At 43.7% G+C, this 18,818-nt stretch overlaps 1 protein-coding gene across 2 annotated transcripts in view; it reads left to right on the top strand.

Moving 5' to 3' along the window:
* NUCKS1 (nuclear casein kinase and cyclin dependent kinase substrate 1) overlaps positions 1-14,960 on the top strand; it is a 34,535-nt gene extending 19,575 nt beyond the window's left edge. The window contains exons 4-7 of one of the 2 annotated variants that reach the window (XM_051821244.2): positions 3,654-3,709; positions 6,944-7,096; positions 7,834-7,980; positions 9,729-14,960. In XM_051821244.2, the coding sequence (XP_051677204.1) occupies positions 3,654-3,709; positions 6,944-7,096; positions 7,834-7,980; positions 9,729-9,928 (556 nt within the window). In that variant the 3' untranslated portion in view covers positions 9,929-14,960. Of the gene's footprint in view, positions 1-3,653; positions 3,710-6,943; positions 7,097-7,830; positions 7,981-9,728 lie in introns of both variants that reach the window. The other variant, XM_051821243.2, reaches the window with a different exon arrangement.
* The last annotated feature ends 3,858 nt before the right edge of the window (positions 14,961-18,818 follow it).

Genomic DNA, 18,818 nt, shown 5'->3' with positions numbered 1-18,818 from the left:
TAATTCTAAATCCGGGCGATCTCTAGGAATGCTTTTGTACTATCTCATTGAACATAAGTGGAAAGATTATTTAAATGTGTCATTTGTTACCTAGTTAGTGTTGACAGTTTCATTGTAGTGATAGCAAAGGAAAGTGAGCTGTCCTGTTTAATCACAAATCACTGACAGAATCAGCCAAAGCTTGTGGGATCTCGAGTTGTGTAGCCTGCTGGGTTTTATTGGCTCATAATCAGTTCTGCTTTGTTTAATAATGTAATCATGTTTGGCTGTTGCTTGCTTTCCATTTTTTAAAATTATAAGTTTACACATTTATGTGCTATAGTGTGACATTTCAATGCATATATATAATATGTGCTGATCAAAAACAGGACAGTCAGCATTTCCCCTTCTCTAACATTATTTTCTGAGTGGAGGTTTGGAGCTGCTTTCTTCTATTTGTTAGTATAATATATACCAGGTTATTGTGAACTACAGTTTCCTCACTGTGCTGTGTAACACTAGGAACTTTTCCTTTGCTCTAACTCTGATTTTTGGTACCCATTATCCAAACTCCTTGTTGTCCCTCATCCCCTCCCAGCCTGTGGTAATCTCCATTCTGTGGTTGCAGGTTTTTCCTTCCCCGTCATGCAGGAGAACAGGTGGTGTTCGTTTTTGTGGGTCTGGCCTACTCAAACTTCACACGGAGTCCTCCAGTTCCATCCATTTTGCTGCAGATGATAGGATGTCCTCTTTTTTATTATTTTTTTAATTTTTAAAGATTTTATTTACTTCAAAGGTAGTTACATGGAGTTGGGGAGAGATCTTCCATCCGCTGATTCACTTGCCCAAATGGCCACAATGGCCTGGGCAGATTCAAGCCAAAGCCAAGAGCCTAGAACTCCGATCCAGATCTCCCACAAGGGTGCAGGGCCCAAGTAATTGGGCCGTCTTCACTGCTCTCCCAGGCACATGGGCAAGGAGCTGGATTGAAAGTGGAGCAGCCAGGACTCAAAACTGGTGCCCTTATGGGATGCTGGTGTCACTGGATCCAGTTCAACACACTGCACCACAACATCAGCCCTTCCTTTTTAATTTTCCAGTATATGCATCTATCTGTATCTATCTACGCGCACACACACCACAGTTTCTTTATCCATTCATTTGGTAGTGAACACCTTTTGGTGATTCCAGATCTTGGCTATTGTGAACAGTGCTGCAAAGCACATGGTCTAGTAGGTATCTTTCTGACACATTTGATTTAATTTTGAGTATACCCAGTAGTGGGATGGCTGGATCATATGGCAGCTCTATTTCTTGGTTCCATACTTTTTTCCCTGTGGCTGTACTGATTTACCTTTCCACCAATAGTGTGTGAATTCTCCATAGGCTTGCCAGCCTATGTTACTTTGTTTTTTTTTTAATAACAGATGGGCATTCTAACAGAGATGAGGTGATAGCTCATGGTATGGTTTTCTTTTCCCTTGTTTTACAAACGGATTCATGTGAGTTGTAATTTTAACTATGCTTTTGCCTCAAGTGACCAGGATATTTTAGCTTCTACCTCTGTTTAAGAAGGTGTACGCTCATATTTCTTTCACTTGGTGCGGCACATTTCTAAGACTTTGATGGTGGTGAAGATGATGAGTACTGCCGTTTGAGAATATTACATACCAGCACCTTCCATACATTATCACTGAATTCTCAGGGCACCTCTGTTAGGTTCAGTGTTGTTAACTTAGAGAAGTTTGGTGATTTAACCAAGATTACCCAGCAGGTGGACAGATTTTGAAATCATGTCTCTTGGACCTCAAAGTCCATACCACTTTGAAATAATACTGTTACAGATGAACAGTTCAGGCCGGCGCCGCGGCTCACTAGGCTAATCCTCCGCCTGCGGCGCCGGCACACCGGGTTCTAGTCCCGGTCGGGGCGCCGGATTCTGTCCCGGTTGCCCCTCTTCCAGGCCAGCTCTCTGCTGTGGCCAGGGAGTGCAGTGGAGGATGGCCCAGGTGCTTGGGCCCTGCACCCCATGGGAGACCAGGATAGGTACCTGGCTCCTGCCATCGGATCAGCGCGGTGCGCCGGCCGGAGCGCAGCGTCTGTGGCGGCCATTGGAGGGTGAACCAACAGAAGGAAGACCTTTCTCTCTCTCTCTCACTGTCCACTCTGCCTGTCAAAAAAAAAATGAACAGTTCAAAGAAATGCAATAGTATTTCTCACTAGTTCCTTTAAGAAGCTAAGGACACTCTGTCCTTAATGTGTTATACTATGTGAAGTAACGGTATAACTAGTACTCAAACAGTACTTTATACTTTGTGTTTCTGTGTGGGTGCAAAATGTTCAAATCTTTACTTGGTATATACTAAATGGATCTTCTGTATATAAAGATAATTTAAAATGAATCTTGATGAAGTTGTACTTTAGAAATTTATATTTATTAAATAAAGGTTAAAAATAAATCTTTAAAGAGAAAAAAGAAGCTAAGGGCACTGAAATCACTATTAAATATGTACATTTACCTAGCATGTTTCATTTGCTTATATTGAAAACCTCTGATATTTTCTTTGGTAGAAAATTTTAGAAATGTGGTTTTGAGGAAAAATAATACAAAATTATACTGTTAGGAATTAAGTCTTCCTGAATTTAATAGTTTATCTCTGTTCTGATTTAATACTATTTTTCATTGGGTTCATTTATTATATTTCTCCTAAGAATGAGCTGCTTCATTACATCTCATTGATTTTACTCTCCTAAATGTTAGGAATGATTGAGATGAATACAATTGTTACTGCCACCTGTATTAAGTGTCTTTTGTATTTTATCAGAGCATTGCTATGTTGATTTTCCTGTAAAGTTTCACTTAAATGTTCAGCTTTCACTTGACCCTCCTGTAGTGGTGTTCAAGGATTAATAGTCTCTATAAATACAGTAGGAAGCTAGAGAAAATAGTCTAATTTCTCATCACTGTGTTGGAATTGTGAATTAGATGCCTGTTTTGCATGAAGCCACAGGCTTCAGAATTGATTGCTGATAAAGAAATAGGTTTGGTTATTCCTTTTGCTTAAGATTCTTGGGTTCAGCAATTTGCCCTTTGATGGTGGTCCTAGATTATGGAGAATACCGAAAAGTGATTTCTAGGACCTGCTGTGTAAGAAAGGAGAGACAGTTTTTATTCATGAGTATGGTTATGACTTTAAAAGCTGTTGTTTCAGAACTCTGCCTTGAACTTTGAATCTCCTTGAAACCTTGTAGAGCATTCCCGAGCTCACTTTTATTTTCCTCGTGGTGTGAGGCACATCAGTTTGTTGATGTTACCAATACATAGAAATATTGGGAGCCAAAATTATTGGGAGATAATTGATATGCCTTGATCTTTTAAAACATTTCATTTGTATGTGTGTGTATTTTCATCCTCTGCCTCTATGTATGGAAGACATTTTTCTTAACTAAATACTTTTACTGAATATTCTGTGAGTAAGGTGAGAAATTTTCAGCCTGTGGTAAGATACCTTCTTTATTTCCTTCAAATGTTTAGAAGCAATTTCATTTGGCATCTGTTTGAACATTTAAAAGAACTGGTTTTTGGTGTTCTCAAGTCAGATATCAGCCTGTCTTCATTTAGGCTTTGATCTAAGACTTCTAAATGGCATGTACTTTCTCCCTTTGCCTTACAGTGAGGACTCAGAAGAAAAAGATGTGAAGACCAAGAAGGATGATTCTCATTCAGCAGGTAGTAAACTGTTATTCTTGGGATGGGGGATAGTTCTAGTCACATGTTCTTTAAACACCACAGCAAGTGATCTTATATGCTAGGCACTATTGCAAACACTGGCATTACCAAGATAAGAGATCCCTGTCTTCAAAGAGCCGGTAGCGATTCTCATTAGCTTAGTCTTATGGCTTATTATGGTCACCTGTGAAGCTTTCAAAAACACTTCATTTTGAGCCCTGCCCCAAGATGTTTGCTTCAATAAAAAGTCCAGGTGGGACTTTGGGGCTTTGTTTTGGTTTTAAGTATCTATCTATTATCTTGTATGTAGTCAAAATTCAAAACCTTACCTTATACAGACATCAAACTGAATAGAATAACACATCTATCTCCATATAGTATAATGCTAGGAGAAATGAAGTGTAAAAAAGAGGGAGTGACTGAATTTAACTCTCCTAAAAATCAAGAATTTTGTTCCATATTGCTCCCAGCCAGTTTAGTTTTGACCTAGTTTCCCTTGCCATTACCCTCCTTGAACCCCTTTATTTACTTACTGGTTTTTGTTTTTTTGGTTTTTTGGTTTTTGACAGGCAGAGTTAGACAATGAGAGAGAGACAGAGAGAAAGGTCTTCCTTTTTCCGTTGGTTCACCCCCCCAAGTGGTTGCTGTGCCAATCCAAAGCCAGGAGCTTCCTCCTGGTCTCCCATGCGGGTGCAAGGCCCAAGGACTTGGGCCATCCTCCACTGCACTACTAGGCCACAGCGGAGAGCTGGATTGGAAGAGGAGCAACCGGGACAGAATCCGGCGCCCCGACTGGGACTAGAACCCGGGGTGCTGGTGCTGCAGGCGGAGGATTAGCCTAGTGAGCCGCTGCACCAGCCTACTTACTGTTTTTAAAAAAGATTTATTTACTTACTTGAAAGGCAGAGTTACAGAGAGAGAAGAGACAACTCTTCCATCTGCTGGTTCAAACGGCCACAGTGGCTAGGGCTAGACCAGGCCAGAGCCAGGGGCTTCTTCTAGGTCTTGCATGTGGGTACAGGGACCACATCTTCCTCGCCTTTGCCAGCCATATTAGCAGGGAGCTAGATTGGAAGTGGAACAGCCGGTGCTGCAGGCCACAGCTTAACCTGCTGCACCACAGCTCAGGCTCCTGGAGCTCCGGTAGACGAGCTTCTGCTAACTCCAGTCCCCTGAGCTGTTTGTCGTCCTTGCTGTTCAGGCATGCATCTGGCTGTCTGCATGAAACAAAGTACAGTAACCTTTTGTACTACCTAGTGGTCTTGTAGTGATATGATTTATACTTTAACTTGCCTTGTGAACACTAATTTGGATCTCTTACATGTATTCCCTCTTTGAGTGCTTCAAGGTGAATGGCTCTACTAATATTAAGCACAGCTCCTAGCCAGGTAGGTTTAGGGTTAGTAGTGTCATCCAAGGTCAGCTTTATTCTTTGTTTGTCTCTAGATGAGGCTTTTGGCATTGAAAGTGATGACTTGAGCACTGACCGTGGCAGCATTCATGGCCGGGAGTGTTTTCTGAAGAGTGAAAGCTAAACCTTAATATAGAATAAGGAGCCAAAAAGTCCAGGAAAAGGGCTGTAGGTAAAGACTAATAAAAATAACACCTTACTCTAGAGCAACAGACCGGCAGCCTGCCCTTTAGACAAATTTATTCACAAACACAACTAACTGTGTGTTGAAAGCTTTGTTAATCAATAGACTATAATATGTGAAAGTACTTTTTTTTTAATTATTTATTTGAAAGGCAAAGTGACAGAAAGGGAGAGACAGAGAAGAAAGGAATCTATCCACTGATTCATTCCCCAAATGCTTACAACAACCAGGACCAGGCCAGGCTAAAGCCAGTTAGGAACCAAGTAGTTGGGCCTTTATCTGCTGCCTGGCGAGGCCCATTAGCAGGAAGCTGGACTGGAAACCCAAGAGTAGCCGGGACTTGAACCTGCATTCCCATATGGGATACAGGTGTCTCAAGCAGCAGCTTAACCCGCTGTGCCACAACACCTGCCCCCAACGTAACTTAGTAAACTTGTTGAAATGTCTTGAGCTAATTGATCTAAACATGTGTTTTAGAGATTTTTCCCAGTTCCCTCTAACTTCAGTTACAGCTCATTCATTGTAAAGATTAGCAGTTTGACATTCTGGAGCTTATGTGTTTTATGTGTTAGAATAAGATCATTGGAAGATATTCTGTTTTTCTTAGAGTTTATTTATTTTTTTAAAAAGTAGAGGGGCTGGTGTTGTGCCATAATGGGTAAAGCCGCTGCCTGCAGTGTCGGCATCCCATATGGGCTTTGGTTCCAGTCCGGGCTGCTCCACTTCCGATCCAGCTCTCTGCTATGGCCTGGGAAAGCAGTAGAAGATGGCCCAAGTACTTGGGCCCCTGCACCCACATGGGAGACCTGGAAGAAGCTCCTGGCTCCTGGCTTCGCATTGGCCCAGCTCTGGCCATTGTGGCCATCTGGGGAGTGAACCATTGGATGGAAGACCTCTCTCTCTCTCTCTCTCTCTCTCTGCCTCTCCTCTCTCTATGTGTAACTCTTTCAAATAAATAAGTAAATCTTTAGGGAAAAAAGAAAAAGTAGAGCATCAGAGAGAGAGAAACCAAACAGTCTCCATTCACTAGATCACTCCCCAAATGGCTGCAACAGCTGGGGCTAGGCCAAGCAAAAGCCAGGAACCAGAAACTCCATCCACATCTCCCACATGGGTGGCAGGGGCCCAAGTGCCTGGGCCATCCTCCACCGCCTTCCCTGCACAGTAGGAAACTGCATTGGAAGTGGAGTAGCTGGTTCTCCATATGGAATGCCAACATCACAAACAGTGGCTTAACCTGCTGCACCAATACACCAGCCCCCATTCTTTCTGTTTTCAAGCATTTTTCAAGTTTGGCTACTAAAAGCAGTAGAAATAGTTTTGAATGTAATTACAAAATTTAGGACAAAATAATGATTGAGTTTAAAGGATGTTATAGGAAGCATGTCTTCACACTTTAATTCATCTCCTTGCTTAAAACTACATGCCTAAGTTATTTATATGCATAATGGATACAGTCTTACTTCGCTTCCTTCTTTGTGAACTTTAGCTGTGGGCACTTTTAAAGCTAGAATTTACCCTTGTAGAATGAAATAAACCCTCAGGTTATATCCGATATTTGCTACTGGGTTTGCTTTACAGTCAGCTGTCCAATGCAAAATGCTTTGATCATTGCATCAAAATAACTTTGATATTGTAGAGGACAGTGAAGATGAAAAAGAAGATCACAAAAATGTGCGCCAGCAGCGGCAGGCAGCATCAAAAGCAGCTTCTAAACAGAGAGAGATGCTCATGGAGGACGTGGGCAGTGAGGAAGAACCAGAGGAGGAAGACGAGGCGCCATTCCAGGAGAGTACGTGCAGCCGCCTGTGTGCTTCGGGAGTTTGATTGTGCTTGTCGTTTGTGCCTCTATTCGTCTGGCATTTTCTAGATGCTAAATGTTACAACTAGAACCTTCAAGGCTGATACCCATTAGTACTTTAGAAGGTTCAGAGAGTCTCACGATTGTCCACCATTTGTGTTGAATGACATCTGTGTTCAAGCACAAAATGAACAATGATTAGAGCTACAGTTATGCTAAGTACTGTAATGGAGGTTTGTGTTTTGACCTGCCTCCCACAAAAGGAAATGATGGTAACAGAATTTAGATGCTCCTTAGGTTCAGGTTAATTATGTGTTTTTGCTTTGTGTACAAATTTATTGTTTCATTCATTTATAGCTGGACCAAAAATCCAGGTCAGGTCAGTTCATTTGCCTGGTCTCAACCAATACTACTGGGGAACGCTAGTGTAACCACAGGTTATTTGACGGGTTCAGTTTTTATTCAGATTAAGTCATCCCTTTTTGTTTTCAGCCTACTCTTGAAACCGGTTGACGATTGAACTCTCACATGAGATCATGCTATAAACAGCTTGCAGGTGGGGCAAGGGACGGCTCCAACCAAACTGTTGGCTCAGTTGCAGATAGAATCCAGTGGTGTTTAACTCTCAAATCTCATCCTCCCACCATTCTTAGCACTCTTTCCCTTTGTTCACTTGGAAGGATATGTACATTAAGTTGGACGTTGAAATTCTTCTTTCCTCTCAGAAGATTCCGGCAGCGATGAAGATTTCCTAATGGAAGACGATGATGATAGTGACTACGGCAGTTCAAAAAAGAAAAACAAAAAGATGGTTAAGAAGTCCAAACCTGAGAGAAAAGAAAAGAAAATGCCTAAACCCAGACTAAAGGCCACAGGTGAGCTTTGCAGAAGTGAAATTCAATGACTGCGGTGGGGCAGGTGTTGCGGCGCAGCGGGTCAGTCCTCTGCCTGGGTGCCCGCATTTCACACTGGAGTGCCCATTCAAGTCCTAGCTGCTCGCCCTGGATTCAGCTTCCTGCCAGTGTGCCCGGGAGGCAGCGGGTGATGACCCACATGGGGGAGACCCACATGGAGTCTCTGGCTTCAGCTTCAGCCTGGCCCAGCCCTGGCTGTGGCAGGCATTTGGGGGAGTAATCCAGCAGATGGATGACCCCTCTCTCTGACATTCTGCCTTTCAAATAAATAAGTAAATTGCTATTTTAAAAATTTTCAAAAACCACTGCTTTCCTCTACAGAAATTCCTCAGGATTGCCCAATATTTAATAGTACTACAAGAAATCTGAGAGGAACCTGTCTTCTACATCTGGAAATGTCATCACATACCAGTCAGGACTCTAGCCCCTCTTAGAGCCTGGTGAACTTCCTCCACTTGGCACCCACTGCCATCCCCAGTGAAGGTTTGGGATGCCCCTTCGTTGTGCCAGCCTAGCTGTTGCTGCCCTTCTTTCCCCATTAGTGTCAGTCCCAGCAGCTGGTGAAGAGTGGAAGTGTGCAAATGCACAGAGCTACAGTAACATGACATTGTGATCTTCGCCCCATCCCCTGTGCCAGCAGAATGAAACCAAACTTCGTGATGTACGTTGATTTTTTTTTTTTTCCCTGAGCCCTAATGATTTTTGCCAGATGTTCTCCTATATAAGCCCTAGCTTTTTAATTAAATCATACCTCTGGATTTGCTTTTTGTGTAACAGAGCTAATGAGGCAGGTGTTGTACAACAGATTAAGCCACTGCCGAACGAGAGAGAGAGAAGGGTCTTCTGTCTGTTGCCAACTCCCCAAATGGCCATAACAGCCAGGCCTGGGCCAGGTCAAAGCCAGGAAACAGGAACTGTTCCTCCCAGTGTACTTCAATCATCACCTGCTGCCTCCCAGGGTCCTCATTACCCTGCAGCTGGATCAGGAGCAGAGGCAGGACTTGAACCAGGCACTCCAGTATGGGATGCAGGTGTCACAGGGGCAGGCTAAGCCACTGTACCACAACACCTGCCCATGTTTTTTTGTCTTTGAGGGGCAGATAGAGAAAGACATAGGCAGGGAGAAGAGAATTCTTCTATCGCTCCCTACGTGCCTACAGTGGCCAAGATTGGGCTGAGCTGAACCAGGAACCAAGAACTCAATCCAGGTCTTCCAATGGGTGGCAGAAACTGAACTACTTGAGCCACCACCACCGTCTGCCACAGGAGCTAGAGCTGGAGCCAGGTGTCCTCGGCTTCTCACGTACTCCAGCGTGGGATGTGTGCTTCTTACCCGGCAGCTTAACTTAGGCTGAAGCCCCACCACTGACCTGCTCCTTGAATGTGAACAGAAATAGCTTCTGTCATAAACCTTGTCAGTTCCTAAGCCCTGAGGAGACCAGGGACTGGTGCAGCAGCAGTTTTGCATGGTGAGCATTCGCTGAGCTGACCTCACCTCGGGGTTGCCACAGCACGCCTGGGAACGCCTGCAGCAGCCTGCGGTCTATGCCTGACTAGCTTAGAGACTGACATGGCGTTCTCTAGGGGCGGGGACACTACAGGGCCGCCTTGGAGTTTATTCCGTCGGGGTTGTTGTATTTATATTTGATTTTTATGGACTCGTTTGTAGCTGATTCTCCCCGAATGGTTACTTGTTTCTTTTCTTTCAGTGACACCAAGTCCAGTGAAAGGCAAAGGGAAAGTGGGTCGCCCCACAGCTTCCAAGGCATCAAAGGAAAAGACTCCCTCTCCCAAAGAAGAAGACGAGGAACCGGAAAGCCCCCCAGAGAAGAAGACATCTGCAAGCCCCCCGCCCGAAAAATCTGGGGACGAAGGGTCGGAAGATGAAGCCCAGTCTGGGGAGGATTAAAAGTGATGACGGTGTGGGAGAGATTTTATTAAAAAAAGATAAAAAGAGGGGGAAAAAAAAGAGAACCTACTTAAGATAGAACATGGTTTTGGCTATGGCTTGACTCATGGGCTTTCAGTGCTTTTCTCCATTTGTTGACAGTAACATTCTCTCTCTCTCTCTCTCTCTCTCTCTCTCTCTCTCTCAGAAAACCATTGTATGTTTAAGTTACCTTTTGGTCCATCGGTTTTCTCTGCCACCCTGCCCCTTTCCCAATGAAAGCCATGTCAAATTAATCACTGGATTGGCTGCTTCATCTTTTTATTTTGAAAGGAAGGTTTACCACGGTTGTAAAGCAATAAGATTGGAGATAAACACTATGGAAACTGCTCTTTTCTAAATGATCTGAAGTGGAACGTAAGCCAAGAAAAAAAAAGTAGAAAGGTTTTAGCTAAAAATGATGGAATTTTTAAAAAATCAGTTGTCATCTAATCTCGAATTTGTATGTCTATATAAACAGGTATAATTGTCTTTAAAATCATGACTTTACATGTCCCCTGATGAGGCAGGTAGCAGATAGAGATGAATTCTGAATTGTTTCTAAAAGTACTCCTATTTTTTACCTTGGGGGGAGGGTGGGGAGTGGGCTTACCTGACTTTATTCAAGGGTGTGGGTTTTCTTTTTTATTTCATCACTAGTTATCTCAGAGAGACTCGGAGCCAGTGATCTTTTATCTCACTGTAGTCTTTAAGGAGCTTAAATTAAAAAATCAGGGGCCGCCAAAACTGAAATCACTTGATTTCATATTTCATCCTCCAATGGTTCATGTTTTAAAAATATATATATATGTATGTATGTATCCTGTTTTTTTGGATAAAATTTTAACCAAGAATCAAAAGAAAACCCCACCCTAGAATTTAAATGGAAAATAAATCTAGACATCACAATGGATTTCTTCTCAGACTGACAATGTTTAGGTTTTAAGCAAATAAAATTCCAGTTAATGTGAAACTCAGTCACAAATGAGATTTTTCCTTTAGGAAAACAACAAATTATTTTAAGCTGTTAAAGGTATACTCAGATTCCGTGAGAACCATGCTTTGTTTTTATTTGAGGATAGACCATTTTCCGTTTCATACCCCAATCTTACCTTTCTTTATAGATAGAAACATCAGAGGAAGTACATCTCTCCGCTTCCTGCTGCTACGTAGTACCCTGCACACCCTCCCCAGTGCCTCCAAGCTCCAGTATAGGACAGTGTTTTCCTGGCTCTGTTCTTCACCTACTTCCCGTCCTTTCCTTGATGGGAGTGTGTTAAACGCTGCTTCCTTATTATTCAGTTTGCTCTTTTCTTTCTAGTTGGTCCAACCCCTGCTTACTTGCTCATGTTACTTAAAGCAGGAGACTGGGACTCACCAGGACTAGAGAAGCCGTGCATTTTAGGAGCCAACGTGCAGTTGATAACACACTTTACATGCCTTATGAAAGCAGTCAGGGGATCTGTAGGCTTAATCCTCCACATCCTAATACCATGAGCAGATGGAAGCAAGGTTTAGGGGTCCGAGTATGCTAATGTGTTGAAAAATTAGTGAAGTTTAGCTTCTGCCTTTTTCTTTCTCTTTAATCTAGATTTGCTTCCTCAGTATCCTACTTAGGTGGTTTTCTTTCTGTCTTTTAAGTGACAGTGCGTTTTTCTCAATGTGGCTTTCTTGCAGGTTTTCCTAGAACAAAAGATTATTAATTCTGGAATATTTTGACCCTGGTTTTAAGATGCTTTGAAAAACATTCTTACTCTTGATTTTTTTAAAAACACTGTGTGGCAGTGTAAAAGGATAAGTAGGGAGTTTTTAGTCACATGGCCAAAAACACAGGATGTGAACATAGGATGTGGGACTATTACCTTTCATGATGGCTCAGTTTACAGTGGTGGACTTTGTAATGAGGTTGTTGAAGATTATTCTGTTTGCTCCAGTGGGTTTGTCAGGGTTTCTGTTTTTAGCAGGTCTGTGTTCACAGAGTTTTAAAAAAGCCTACCAATGTTTCCACCGTGGGCTTCTTTTTTTTAGGGGCTGATAATTTTGTCTTACATTCCTAGTAACATTTGGGCTTTTGTTAGGTTCTAGTGTATGAAGATTAAAGGCGAGGGCTCTTTTAAAACTTCAGCCTCAATTTGTGTTTTGTTTTGTGTAACAGCCTCTTTAAGGTGTAACCTGCTCTGACATCTGTTGTCGTATGCGTGCATATGCAGAGGTGATCGGATCTTCTAGGTTACTGGTATGCATTGGGTTAGTCTTCTTTTTAGGACCCCTTTACAAATTAATTCATTAGATGGAAGGATGTGTTCTGTTTGTAGTAGGCTGGACAGAAGGACCTGTGTGTGTCCATTCTCCCCTCCCCCCCAGGTAAGAAGGCTCTGAATGGCTTTGGTTTCCTCCACAGTTTTTCTTGATGATCTCACATCTTGTCTTCCCCCTCAAAGCTTGCATGCAAATCGGAAGGCAGTTGTGACTCAACTGGAAACAGGTGCTCGGCCGTCAGGCGTGGCAGTGGCAGTGACGTGAGGGCACGCTGTAGCTGAAAGCCCGCCGTGACCGGCCCCGGGCGCCCCCTGACTGAACGTCCTCGCTTTTCCTAGTGTGCCTATGGTGAAATGGCAGTAGCATTCACTGTCTTCTTTTGCAGTGCTCAGGAAGTGGGACATTAACTTTGAAGGTGCTTGTTTGTGTTATCTGAGTTCCCTAGGTTGACTGTGCAAAGATCTCGGCAGCTGTGCTGACTGACACTACGTAGATTCTGGTTTCCACGCCCCCCCCCCCCCCCCCAGCCCCCAGCCCCTCCGGAGCTGGGCGGCTCTGTCTTCTTCCTTACATTGCTGCTGCTGCTAGCTCTCCTCACCTCAGATCAGAACTGATGGAGTGTGGGCCCAGAGGATATGTCTTCATTTCCGGCATGGTGGATTTGTCTTGCTTTCTCAGACATCTTCCCTCTTTATGTATCCACTGTGTCTTATTTCATAAAGGAAAATTATGGGTTTGTCATCCTTTAGGGAAGTGATGAAGATTAGTAGTTGAGTTCCCTTGAAAGAGCTTTGATAGTGATTTTTTCACAATAACTGGGTGGCCCCAGCTCAGCCTCAAGCTCAATACTTAATTCTTGGGACTGGTTCATATGGCATTTTCTTACAGAAACCAAATCAGGAGTGAAATTCAAGTTTATAATCACTCTTGTGAATTGAGGATCAGCCAAATGGAAGACTTTATTTTTCTTTCTTAAATCCGTGAACTTTCAAGCAACTACTGGGTCTTAGAAGATAACTGAGTTGTAGAAAGCAAGAGTAGAATTTGGTCCCAAGAGCAAACGGGAAAGCGTCATGAAAGATCACGGCCACCACTGCTGTCGCAGAGGCAGGGCTGGTCGCTGCCCTCCCAGAGGCTGCGTTGAGAACAGAGTGGGACGAAGATACCTAGCGATGGGTGTCATCGTGTTAGACTGAGATCCTCAAAAGCTCGAACAAGTAATACGCGTTTCCTGCCAAGGGACAGGCACAATCAGAGAAGCTGGTTCCTGAGGTTAGAGAATTGTCTCTCTGTGAGTGGAGCTGTGTTTACTTGAAGAGTGAGTTCCTTGAATATTGGAATTTCAGGCTGTTACAGCGCAGTTTCAGGCTCAGTCCCTTTTCCTTTTGTCTGAGGTAAACTCGATACAACGTGATTCTTTTTTAATCCCAAATCTGTACGTTGCACTTGTTTTCACAGCCTAATTCACAATTCACAGTGGTGCTGACTGTGTAATAACCACTATTGGGAAAAAATCCCATCAACCTGCCTGTTGCCATGCCAATGGAGTGACTGAACTGGTGACATCTGTGTGAGCATGCTTCGTGTGGCTGGTAGAATGCCACCGTGGTGCATACACTTTGTACATCAGGGTGAAGGGAGGGTTTTCTAGATTCTGGGGGGAGGGTAAAATTGGGATGCTTTTGTTCCTTTTTTGATGGGGTGTGGGTACAGTACTCAGTTTATGCCCTAAAATACTATGTATAAAACCCCCTGAAGTATCGTGTGGGTGTGTGTGTGGGTGTGTGTGTTTGTATATGTTTGGCAGTTAAACCTTTGTCTTCTGGAAATTAGTGAATTCCTTCCTTTTTTTCCTCCAGAAGTATTTGTTACAAGATTTGTAAATAAGAGCTCTACTTAGTTTGTTTACCATGAACGTGTTGCAGCAAACCTCACCCAGTTCCTGTAAGATGTAAGGAGACTAAGACTTGCCAGGTTAAGCAGCAGCCAAGTTCTCAGTAATGATCGCCTTGCTTCATCTTTTAGACTTTTCATTTTGTCAGCTATAAATCTCCCAGTCTTCCTTGATTTTCGTCCTTGATCTCTCGTGTTCTGAGCAGGAAGGGTAAAAGAGAGGAAGAGGAACCCGCGAAGTGTGTTGAGGAATCCTTGGGCTGAGACCGACACAGCATCCCTTTCTTCTTACTGCAGTGTTGCTAGATCCATGATCAGACACCAGAGGGTTGGGCATTCTTGCAATACCTTAACAGTGCTGAAATCTGCAGCATGGTACTAAGGAAGTTAAAGTTTGAATGTAACCACTTTATTTAAAAGTTCTTTTCCTTTAATTTAAATGAAATGGGGTTGAAGTGAACATGATTTTGTTGACCATGTTCGTGAATTTTAGATGCAACATGCATTGGTAGAATCGTGTGATGGTCTTTTGTGATACTTAATTTTTACATATCCCAGTCTCTGTAGGTATCTGCATAGACAAAGAAAAAACAAACTCCTGCTTTGCTTTTATTGAAGGGTTTCCAGGACTGCGTGTCGCTCCTGAGCTCTGTTTTAAGTATGTGTATCCTTTGCTTGTATTTTGTATTAAAAAATAAGAAAAAGAAGCCTTTACTGTTGAGCATGTTGGCATTGTCCCCTTTATTTTTTTCTCTCTTGGGGACATTTTGAAGCAAGTTATTCTTTCTGTTCTTTTTTCCTTTTGTAAACTTTTTTTTTGTTTTGTTTAAAAATGGCTTTATAAAAGGGCTTTTACAACCCAGATGTGTGCTCTGTGTACTTCTTGTAATATTTTAAAGCAAATGCGCTCTCCTGCACAGCTGATTACCTTGGCCCATCAGCTGCCCGTACACTCCGACTTTGAGGGGGACCTGTTTCCCAAACAAATGATTGAGAAATTTGAACAGTGGCCATCCTGTTGGAGAAGGGCGTATCCTCTGTCGAAAGTCAGAATTTCAGAGCGTGGCATCAAGAGGCAGTGGATTAACTAGTTTGTGGCTAATTGAGGAAGCACAGGACTGCACACATGGGGATTCCAGTTAGTATTCATCCTCATGTTCATACAAGGTTATGAATGCTGGAGGACAAAGTGGGTTTCAATGATCTTGTAACAAAAGGCAGTATTTACACTAACAAAGTAGACACTTGCGTTCAATTTTAAATGCCCTTGAGAACTACACCGAGTCGTCCTCATGGTTGGGAATCAAATGTTTGCAGAGAGAGCATGGTACAGCTCCGTCGTAAGAGGTGGACTGATGGGGTATGCGGCTTTCCTTCTTTTTGACGTCTTGCCTTGTTAGCCAAAGACTGATTGACGTGCAAACTCATATTCTCTCTGAAACTGAATGCTTCGTACACGCCTTGTCTGTCAGTGACTAGCTAGCTTTACATTGATTTCTCATTCATCCCAGGTCAAAGTTGACTTTGGAAGACCATTCACCCTCTACTTACCATGTGCAGATGTTTTGGGATGGCGCTGAATAGTCTGGTGTAAATGAATTTGAAAACGGTCAAGGGGACAAGCACCAGATGCATAGAGGTTTAAGGCTAGCACATGCCTCAGCTCCTTTCCCTGAGCATCTGTATGTAGCAGTTAAGATGCGTCAACACAGCACTTTGCTGTCTAACCAATTTACTTACAAAATTATTCACTTTTTCCACAACTGTCCAATTGGCCAGATGTTTGTGTTGTTCCTCCAGTATTTGAAAATAGAGATTTGACATGGCCAGTAGGTGGTACAAGGGTTTGAATCAGATCGTGTGCATTGTTGTCATAGTTCTTTTTAAAAAAAAGTTTTAATTGAACAGGCAGAGTTAGACAGTGAGAGTCAGAAAGGTCTTCCTTCCAGTGGTTCACCCCCCAAATGGCTGCTACGGCCGGCGCTGCTCCGATCTGAAGCCAGGAGCCAGGTGCTTCCTCCTGGTCTCCCATGCATGTGGGTGCAGGGCTCAAGCACTTGGGCCATCCTCCACTGCCCTCCTGGGCCACAGCAGAGAGCTGGACTGGAAGAGGAGCAACCGGGACAGAATCCGGCGTCCCAGTTGGGACTAGAACCCGGGGTGCTGGCGCCACAGGCGGAGGATTAGCCTAGTGAGCCACGGCACCAGCCAGTGTTCTAACCCAGCTCCCCTTGTATAAATGAGTCTTTTTTGAGCCTTATTCCTGGTATTGAACTGTGGAGCACTTTGCTATTTTATTGTTCCAAGTAACGCTGATACTTGAACTACCCAAAGATTTAATGGGGAAACTTTGAACGTGATGAGTTTTTCTCATCGAATATTTGAATTTATTTGAAACTCCCTGCAAACAGAAAGCCTCAGAAATTAATTGAAAAGCTTTGCTTTTCTGATTGTCAAGGGAAATGCCAGTCCTAGTGACTACTGCAGTTGCCCTTTGCCAGTAGAGGGCAGTGGTGGTCCTCCGTAGCCGTCGTTCTCCCCAGCATTTCTAGATATGGCCGCCAGGGCTCAGCGTGCAGGGGGTCTAGACGTGGATGACAGCAGTGCTGTGATGAGCACCCACCTGGCTTCCTAATACCTGCAAGCAACAAACTTTTCCAGGTTGAAGATGGAAAACAAGATCTCTTGATTGAGGCACATCTGTCCTCATGGTGTTCCCTTAGAACTAGCAAACCGTGGCCGGTGCTACGGTTCACTAGGCTAATCCTCCGCCTGCGGCGCCAGCACCCGGGTTCTAGTCCCAGTCAGGGCGCCGGATTCTGCCCTGGTTGCTCCTCTTCCAGTCCAGCTCTCCGCTGTGGCCTGGGAAGGCAGTGGAGGATGGCCCAAGTGCTTGGGCCCTGCACCCGCATGGGAGACCAGGAGAAGCACCTGGCACCTGGCTTTGGATCGGTGCAGCACTCCAGCCATGGTGGCCATTTGAGGGGTGAACCAACAGAAAGAAGACCTTTCTCTCTTTCTCTCTCTCTCACTGTCTAACTCTGCCTGTCAAAAAAAAAGAAGAAAGAACTAGCAAACCTGTGTGGAAAATATTCGGAATCAAAGTGTATATTGAGATTTCAAAATGTAGCTGTGAGCACTTGACCCTGGTTTGAAGCAAGCTTTGCTTTTTGTGCTTGCCCTCCCAACTCAAAATCCTATTCTGTTTTTTGTTGTTTTTTCTTTAAGATTTATTTATTTGGAAGGCTGAGTTATAGAGAGGAGAAACAGAGTTTTCATCTGCTGGTTCATTCTCCAAATGGCTGCAACGGCCAGAGCTGGGCCAGGCGGGAGCCAGGAGTTTCTTCAGGTCTCTCACTTGGGTGCAGGGACCCAAGCACTTAGACCATCTGCTGCTGTTTTCCCAGGCACATTAGCAGGGAGCGGGATCAGACTGGAGCAGCCAGGACTGGAACTAATGACTGTACAAGATGCTGCCACTACAGGTGATAGCTGAACCCTCGGTGCCACAACGCTGGCCCCAGAATCCTGTTCTTGCACAAACAGCACTGACGTGTGCTCACATCCAAGAAGCCTGAGGCTTGTTTCCAAGGTCATGCAGTCGCTCACGTTCTCCACATTATCTGAGTAGAATGGACCGGCACCCATTTTGACGTGCTTCCGCTAGGTTGCCACCAAGAGAAATCAGTGTTACTCGTGGGTGTGCCTCCTGTTTCAATAGTCAAGTCCTGGACAAATATTGTGAAACAAACTTCTGTTAATTCTGAGGTCAGGGAGTGAAAGGGTACAGCCAGAGTTTCCATCCTAGTAAAGCAAATAATTGCTTAGAAATATGATAACAAAATATTGGAAGTGATTGTTCACCACCATTGAGTGCTGAGCTAGCACCCAGAAATGATTAGTTTAGAAATTGATTTAAGGAGCAGGTAGATCAAGGAAGTGTGTGTGTGTGTGTGTGTGTGTGTATACAGAAAAAATGTTTTATGATTCGTATTGTTGGTAATGTTTTATCTAAGAAGTTGAATATACACACAGAAGTTCTTTCATTAGAATGTGTGAGACCACCTTTTTGGCTGATACGGAAAGTCATGGGTAGGAAGTGGCCGATGTAGCCAGGGCCCCCCAGCTACAAGAGATTAGGAGTATGGGGAACTGCGGCTCCGGAGAAGGTGGAAAGCCGCTGGCCCAAGGAAAATGATGGCCTAAAATTTAGAATAAAATAACTACCAATTTGGTAACCCTAGCTGATTAGTTCTGTGGGAAGAAGTGATGTGATTAACCAAAAAAATAGGTGGTAAGACACTGGTCTTCATCAGAAAGTATAGACAATGATGTGCGCTGGATCCTTGCTTTGTGGCCATAGTTTCTCTCTTGAGTTCATCAGTTCAGCCTAATGGCATTAACGTACAAAGCACTTGAATGTGGTTCTACTCCTCCAATAGTTAAGAATAGTGATAGAGTGGAGCCCTTTTACAAGACACTGAATGTCTTTCAGAATCAGGAAAGATAGCTGACATTGTGTCGATTTGGGGACTTCACGTCGGGCTTCCGTGGGCTGACAAGGTCTCGTGCACACCGCGTCTCAGTTACAAGCCCTAGGCTCCCGGTTCCATCTTCCTCGTGCCTCTGACCTAATTTCCCTCGGTCTCCTTTTCCTTTACTCATTTTTGTGAATGAATCGTTGGTTTCCATGGAGTTAGTGTTTTTGAGGCAAGTGCAG

This window comes from Oryctolagus cuniculus, chromosome 13 (genome assembly GCF_964237555.1).
Source record: "Oryctolagus cuniculus chromosome 13, mOryCun1.1, whole genome shotgun sequence".
Classification (NCBI taxonomy): domain Eukaryota; kingdom Metazoa; phylum Chordata; class Mammalia; order Lagomorpha; family Leporidae; genus Oryctolagus; species Oryctolagus cuniculus.
This window is presented reverse-complemented; position numbering and strand designations above follow the sequence as displayed.